At 37.6% G+C, this 8,274-nt stretch overlaps 1 protein-coding gene across 1 annotated transcript; it reads right to left on the reverse strand.

The window, feature by feature from the left end:
• Positions 1 to 425: 425 nt before the first annotated feature.
• Positions 426 to 4,540, reverse strand: LOC121328225 (protein B4). The gene is made up of 5 exons (XM_041272774.1): positions 4,383 to 4,540; positions 3,893 to 4,152; positions 2,570 to 2,711; positions 1,977 to 2,035; positions 426 to 1,177 (listed from the first exon to the last, which is right to left on the reverse strand). The coding sequence occupies exons 1-5, from the start codon at positions 4,456 to 4,458 to the stop codon at positions 884 to 886; spliced, it is 831 nt and encodes a 276-aa protein (XP_041128708.1). The 5' UTR covers positions 4,459 to 4,540; the 3' UTR covers positions 426 to 883.
• Between the last annotated feature and the right edge of the window lie 3,734 nt (positions 4,541 to 8,274).

Consider the following 8,274-nt stretch of genomic DNA (forward strand, 5'->3'; position numbering starts at 1 on the left):
TTTCTCCAAGCATTGGGTGGGACTCCTTTACCAGCCATCTATACCATGCAAAATGTTCAATTTGTTGCAAACAAACCCTGTAAAAGCAACTATTTTAAACTCAGGAAGGCCTCAAAATAGGGACTGCATTTCAGGTATACTGGATTGGAGTCAATATAGCACGTTTCCATTTCCAACTCACATTACTTTCCATTAGCAGCAGATTGAGAAGTAAACAAGTCAAAATGCCTGGGCTCCAGTGAAGACTGAGGGCTCAGAGACTGAATATATTTTACCGTTGAAGTTCATGAATTTAGAATTTTTTTTTTTAAAAACTAAGTGACATACAAGGGATCTTTGACAGCTGTGAAAGATATTGGGAGATTGGCTTGCAGACTTCTAATGGAAATGGGTGGGGGGGGGGGGGGGGGGGGATAGTGGTTTGAAATAGAAACTGCAGTACATGACTCCCATCATTTGCAATACAAAAGATTTATTAAGGGAGGGTGGGGGAAAAGACAAACATTACATTCGTAAACAAAGTGAAAATTGGAGCGGAGAAAATAGTCCTCCCCACAGCTATTCCATTTGTGAATGCAGGAAAGTAGACCCATAGGAAGTCCTATTGTAACTGGAGAATGCCAGCCCAATCACTGCTTGCAAAAACACACTTCCTTACAGGATGCTGCCCAAAGCTGGTTCACACTTAGACAAGTATCAGAGATAACTGCACATCTTAGTGTTAAAGTATTAGTGCATGGTTTCTAAAAGTTGCAATTTTGCAGATGGGAATGGAGCATAAAAACACAATTAATAAAACACCTAAATTAATACAAAGCTTTATTGAAATACCATAAATATGACTGCACAATAAACAATCATAATATAAACATCTTCAAGTGAACTATTCGGCTACTTTTCCTTTCTTTGCACGCTTGTTTGTATTTTTTGGTAGTGTTGCCGGCACCTCCTCTCCACTGTCCCCCTTCCCTTCATCCGCACTCTCCTCCTTCACAGCTGCCTTGGGCTTGGTAGCCCGCTCTTTCTTGGGTTTGGGACCAGCTTCTTCAGCAGGACTCTGTTCCTTCTTCCCTGCCTTGGGCTTCTTGGCAGGCGGCACCTTGGAAGCAGTCTCCTTTGGTAGGGCTTTCTCCTTCTTTGCTTTGGGTTTAGTCTCTTTGGTTTCTTTTACCAAGCCCTGGAATAAAAAGAGAAAAAAAAAATTTGTCAAACCAAAGAAATGAAAATCTTCACAGAAGACAACCCTGTTCACTCTTATACACTGCATGTGTAGTTTAAGAAGCCTGTTAAATGTAATTAGAAGCGTAACAGTAGACGAATACCAATGAAGTATGAATATTCAGGTTGCAATATAGCAAGTGTCAAAGGACATGCGATAGTCTACTTTTATAATAAGATCAAATATGTTGGACTACTTTGGTGCAAGACCAATCAAGTGATACAGCATAAATTATACCAACTATAAAAAACACATTTCATTCACAAACCAGTCTGTGAACTACATTAAGTTATGTTGTGCTTTTTGTCTTGTATCGCAATACATACAGGGCAATTACAAAAGAACGTTCTTGGCAAGCTTCATCACAATTGGATAAGCAGTGCTCTAGATGCAGGTACTAATCTAAAGGTTTTACATAAGTGTTTGCAAAAGGCAGTGGAATTGGAAAGACAGCAATACACTTTGGCAAAAGCCGAGTTGTTGGTCAATTGCAGGGCCACCCACTGTGTAGAGACCCAGAATACTGAAGACTTGTACCACAACGCAAGGCAAAAGGGTTATTTTAAATAAATCATCTTTGCATGAAGCTGAACAGCCACAATGAATGCACAGGTGCCATGCGGAACACAATCCCAGCACCAGCCCTTTCATGTAAAGTTTGAGAACAATTTTACGTGCTCATTAGTCATGCCCTTGGACCCTGCACCTCAAGAGGTTGTGTCAGGCAGTGGGACTAAAATATCAAATATCCGCTCACCCCTGAATTCTTCTCTTTGGCCTTCTTCACAGCAGGTTCCGTCTTCTCTTCCTTAGAGTCTGAAAGGGGAGTGCAACTTATTCTCTGCACAGAGGAATGGAAGCATAGGACGCACAGTTCATGGATAAGGCCAATACAAAAACAATTAAAAAAAGGGAAATATGTCCAGCATCCAATTCACACCACACAAGTTAAGCATATTTCACCTTGTATTTAATTGAGGGGTTTTAATGCAAAACTATGCAGAATAAAAGGATAGCTTCCATCAGTGTAGTTTGTTATAAACATGCCCACGTTTGTATTAGCTGACAAACAGATGTGACTTCAAAAACATATGCAAATAAAACAAATGCATAAAAAAAAACTTCCACAATAACATTCTTCTGCACACAAGAGCATTGTTCAATACATTTCTCCCGAGAGAAAAGGACAAATTATATTTTAGACAGCAGCTACAACAAATAGCATTTGTTTAAAACATTAACAAGCCATGTTAGTAATATGAACACACTTGTTCATTCATCATGGATGCTAAATCCGGTTTATTCACAGCAATAGAGATGTTGAACCACTATTCCATATTGCCTGCTCACCTGCATCCTTGATTTTTGCAGCTTTTGGTTTGGTTTTCTTTGGGGCTACCTTATCAGTCTTGGGAGCTTCCTGAACATTTGGGTCTGCGTTTTCCTCGGCCTTGGCTTCCTTGTTTTTCTTAATCACCTTCTTGACAACAAGCTGCAGATCACAATGAATTTAATAAAAGATGCTTGGGCTAAGGTGCACTGCCACGTAACAGGACAGTTTTGCAAGCAGTTGATCTCCATTCTATGGGCACATGTCTGACCTTGTACAGTAGAGTGCAAATCTATTAGAATGCCTCAAGATGCATCATATACAGTTGGTCAAACATTTACATACCCCAATGGAAATTTGTCTAGAAATCGTAGTAAAAGTTTTGCTTTTGTGGAGGAGGAAGGGAAAAAAAAAAAAAAAAAAGATTTTCTACAATTTATTGCAAGTCTCCAAAAATGCCAATTCAAAAGTATTCATACCCTGAGGCCCACCTGCTGAGCTACATTGGGCACCACGGCCGACAATTGCCACTTCAGAAAATACAAAAAAAAAAACTCAAATCTTTATTCGTTAGTGTTTGTTGCTTTGCAATAGATAACACATCATTTTGGGACTGCATCGTGACCCATAGTTTGGGAAGCCCAGCGATAATGAATAGGATAAATCATGGTCAGTTTTAAAAAAAAGTGATCTACTGATGTAGAATTTAAAATTGCAGGTCAGGTCATAATGTCCAAAATGGGTTACAGGAGTTACCTAGGACAGATTGCTAGACAAACTGATTAAAAAAAAGTGTTAAATTACGTACTGACTCGAGGTCCATATTGTACTTGCTTCATGAAATAGAAGACTCCTATTGCAAAGCAGGTCTTACCTATCCCATGTTTTACTAAGAGCTTGATTAGCCCCAGTTTATTAGATAAAAACTCTGGTGTCTTATTAAACTCACTAAAACCAGGAATGGATCAAACTACTAGGCAATGGTCTTCCATCCCTGAAATACAGGATCACTACTAGGCAGTCTTATATACAACGTTTAAAAATAAAAAAACACACACACCACACTACTCATTAACTATTTTGTAATTAATTTCCAATCTGTTTAGGTACATTGTCTTTCAACTTAAAGGTCAGCATGTAACCCCACACCCTTTAGGTGTTAAATAATATCCAATAAATATCCAATGTAGCCTCAGATTGAGCAGACAGAAACAACTTTCAACCCCCCCCCAAGAATGTAGCCTTAAAACAAACAAAAAAAAAAAAAAAAAAAAAAAAAAACACACACACACAACACGTTTAACATGTAGGGGAAGTCCTGGAAAGTTACATACCATACTTACCTTAAACCTCCCAGTTGCTCCAGTAGCTATGGAGTTCACAGGCCTGGCCAAGGTTCCATTGTCGATTCCTTTGGTAAGTGCGTTCCGCAGCAGGGGTTTGAGCCTGGCAGGGTCCACAGTGGGGTACTTTGCCAGTATGTAACTACGAATAGCAGGGACTGACGTGCCCTTTCGGGTGTCCAGCTCCTTAAGGGCTTCGGTTACCATCTCAAGGGTTGGAGGGTGTGTAGAGACTTTGGGCTCTGCTGACGATTTGTTTTCTTAAAAAAAACAAACAAAAAAAAAAAAAAAAAACAATAAATGTTACACTACACTGTAGTAAACAATGTTAGAATAACAAAAATTGAGCAAATTAGGTAAAATTAAGCGACGCGTTTACCAAGCCTATTTCTAACAAACACATACTGCGTTTATAACAAAATTGCTACCCTGACGGCGGCGTATGACTTAAACAAATTAACAGACCAAGTTAGCGAATACACGGTCTTACCTGTTGATTTTTCTTCTTTTCTTGTAGCTGATTCGTCAACAACAGATGTCGTACCTGCAGCTTTTTTGGGTGGCATTATTTTATTTTTGTATTACTTATTTTTTGGTGCAATAAACATGTGATAAACGCAGATAAGCATTTGCTGCACCTGCACTTTATACGGGTGCTACTTTGTTTTACCCAATCACCGTTCCGCGTTACAGATGTGAGTTCAGCGATGCAATTAAATTACTTTTAAATTACTAATTTTTTAATAGATATTTTTGTTTAGTTTTATTTTAGTAGTGGTTTTAGGAAAGTATGATTTTAAAACACCAGCACAAATTTATGACAACATGTATTTGCTCGCACAGCATACTGGCCAGTGATGACCAGGGTAAAATAATAATAATAATAATAATAGCATCATAGTTTTTCAAATATGATTCAATTTTACACCAAATGTTAATTAGTTGTACTGGAGTCCGTTACATTACACAGTAGCTTGGATTTCTGGGCTTTGTACTTTAGCAGGAAATCAGGCCTTCCTGGTATAAATGTGCCTCTATGAAGACATTGAGAAAGACTTCTAGTCAAAACGTTTCAAGATTTTCTTTTAATATTACTATATACCTTATTTCTGTTATAGCCGTATATAAGTTGATCAGTTTTCCTATAGTTATGCTATGCATTTAACATAGTTTACAAGGTTTGCCTTGCTTTTTAATAAGCTAATCGTACCTCTCTGGGCTTTACATTACTTACCTATGCTTTATCACACTTACAATGCTTTGTAACACCGAAAGAATTGGTTTATTTAACCTAGTGTAGCACCAGATATCATATTTTAAAATAAAAATACAAGTTTACTATAACATGTTTCTTTCAAAACTGAACATTTGAGACATATATAATATAAGGGATTCCATAACCTATAAGAGTTATGGAATTATTTTGATAGTTACAATCCCTTTAATACCATATCCAGTATCACAACTGTTTCAATATATGGACCAAACTTTTAAGCACATAAATGCTCTTAAGAGACTCGCACACTGTTAGAGATGCTGGTTTCCTCCAAGTCCCATTACATTCATGATTTAAGAGACAGCAGTAATTAGATCAATTTAATAGATCCCAATATCAGTAGATATAGAAAGTCTTTGGGCAATTAATGTTGCATTGCGTAATTAATGTATATGTCAAAAGAACGTTTTAATTTATGTAATGAACCAGAATAATTACTACTCATTTAGACCAAGGCCTCATTTCCTCTATTTGCTTGCCTGGGGTAGCACAACATTTTCAAAATTCCTGCAGCACAGTAGACTAACATAGCAATACAACATCACTAGCAGTGATCCAGCATTTCCAATGAACACATTATTTTGAAATTCTTATACAATTCACACTGTTCCAATGGTAGCTGGTTCCACTTAAAAAGACAGAAGTACGATAAGGATCCATTAGAGACACTTTTAATTCAGGTCCTTAGGACAGAAAGCATGGGATGATGTCACCTGAGATAATATTGTTAGCGGTAATACAAAACTAAGTAGCCTCTAATGCCATTTTACATTCCTTTTATTTCATGGTGTTCGCCATCATTTTCTGTTGCACCAATAAGTATTTTTTTTCAGTAGCATTGTTTTTCTCAGAATGTGCCTATAGCTGGCTATAAGATACTTTTCGACTCTGCTCGCCCCACTTACTCACATGATTTGAATGGAATAAGGAAGGCTGTTGGCACTTTTAATCTGTGGTTCAAGCTCAGAGCAGCTCAAAGCCGGGTCCAGGCAGATTTAGAGGAGTGTATATGGATGGCGGAAACAAAGGAAACCTTATTCTTGCTGGATACAGCAGTGGTGCTGCCCTCTGAGTGCTTTGCTGCAGAAGCATGGGGTGGTCATGCTAAAACACACACAGGAACCTTTAAACCAACTTGCTGGTTTTAAAGCAGTTGGCAAGAATCAGATTCAGTATATCTTCTTGCACAAACACTTCCATACACTTAAATGTGTTTTTTTTTTCATAGAAATTGTATTTTGAGGAATTGAAACTTGACTATGATCTAAGCTAACTTGTATAAAGGCATGTCAGTCGCTGATTGAGTAATCACAGATGAGTAATCATCGCGATTTCTCAGGAGCTGTGGTACTGTATGGTGTTGTGGAGGGAAGAGTGGACCCTCTTCATGTTACCAAGGACAGGCTCCCCAGTGGCAATGGCATTTCATGGCTCTTGAAAGTTTTTCTATGTGCACGTGTGAGCTGGCTCTTCGCAGCACCTGTGCTGAGATGCCCACTCACTGAGAAGTAGGCTCCAGTTTGGTGTGTTTATCTTGAAGTCTCCCAGTCTTGTGAGTATGTAGGGGGAAATCCACATACTACAGGATAGAGGAAACAAAGTAAAGACACAAGGTTTTGTGCTGTGTGCTGTCATTATTGCTTGTGCGGCTGTAAACTGAACTGGTACCTCTACACTGTGCTACAAGAACAAAACCTTACTCAGGGCTTGTCCATTTATTTGCCTGACCGCTTGGTATTTTCTTATTGTTTTTCAGCCTGTGTTTGTACAGTATACAGTCGCTAATATACTACACAAGCACAACTGCGCTATACTTCCTTGTACTAAACTACTCCTGTGACTCATTGTTAGTTGTTGGAGTGTTGCATATTTCTTGTTGAGACAGTTTGTTGACAGGCAAGACAAACTTCCAGGGTACAGACCACCACAGTACATTGCACTGTAGTTTAGGCAAAAAAAAGACCTTCTGGATTCTTTTATTTTTCCTCAAATTATTCAGCACTGTACTAAATAGAAACTTTGTCTTTTCCTTTGGCTTCAGTGTTCTGATTTGTTTCAACATGCTGTGATGTTCTAACAAAATATACATGTGCGTAATGACAGAATATAAGCAAAAGTGCAGGGACACTTAAATATGCATCTTCTTTCAATCTAACTAACTGCTCAGTTCTTCACAAGGTTCAGAAAAAAATATATAGTATAGAGAATTACAGTTACCAAGAAGAGAGTGTACAGCTAAGGCCAAAAGTTTTGCATTACCTGGAATTTTAGGTTAGATACATCATAATAAAATACCAGAAATAATCATTAAGCACAAATGGAAATGTGTCAGAGCACCTTTAATTAAAGCTGTTGTGTCTTAAGACAAATAAATCACTTTGAAATCAGCATCGGCAATTAACACATACTAAATTGCATAGATACTATGTATTTAAAAGCCTTCATTTTATGTGAAATTTCCTTGGAATTTGACAATGTTTATTTAAAAATTTAAAAAAATTAAAAATCAGTAAAAATATTGAACTTCTGTGTTTTCCAGGTAATTATCATGTACTGCTGCTTGTTTGTGAATGTACATTAAACCGTGTAAAGCTTATGAAGATAACCTGTATCAGTACTCAAGTTCAGCATGTTAAGCTGACAGCACCTTATTACACCAAAACCTTTTTTTTTTTTATTGACACAAATGTATCTACTGAATTAAAGACATGAATTTTCTTGGTGTAAATGAGTATTTTCACATGCTTTTTAAAGCTGGCTCTTGTATACAAGTAGAAGTTATCGCCACAGTTACAGGCTTAACACAATAGTGTTTAACATAATACAATTTAAAATAAAAAAAAAATAATAATTGGAAGGGGTATTCAGTTATATATTTCATCATCATCGTCATCATCATCTTCAGCCTTTTTCAGTCCAATGCTGGACGAAGGCCTCCCCAAGATTTTTCCACAAAAGCCTTTCTGCTCCGGCGGGTTTCTTAATTTCATCTTGCCATCTTCCTGCAGGTCTTCGTGGTCGCTTTATATCTCTTGGGATCCAGTCTAGTATCTGCTGCTTATTTAAATATCACGACCAATTCTCAAACAGCAGTTTCATTGTTATT

Source organism: Polyodon spathula, chromosome 16 (assembly GCF_017654505.1).
Source record: "Polyodon spathula isolate WHYD16114869_AA chromosome 16, ASM1765450v1, whole genome shotgun sequence".
In the NCBI taxonomy this organism is placed as follows: domain Eukaryota; kingdom Metazoa; phylum Chordata; class Actinopteri; order Acipenseriformes; family Polyodontidae; genus Polyodon; species Polyodon spathula.

Bases quoted from the DNA above. Each gene is read 5' to 3' on its own strand.
- LOC121328225 (XM_041272774.1), bottom strand. From the start codon at position 4,458: ATGCCACCCAAAAAAGCTGCAGGTACGACATCTGTTGTTGACGAATCA. The intron at 4,153-4,382 runs GTAAGACCGTGT...GTTTTTTTTAAG, and splicing joins AAAAGAAGAAAAATCAACAG to AAAACAAATCGTCAGCAGAG. The intron at 2,712-3,892 runs GTAAGTATGGTA...TGTGATCTGCAG, and splicing joins GAGCAACTGGGAGGTTTAAG to CTTGTTGTCAAGAAGGTGAT.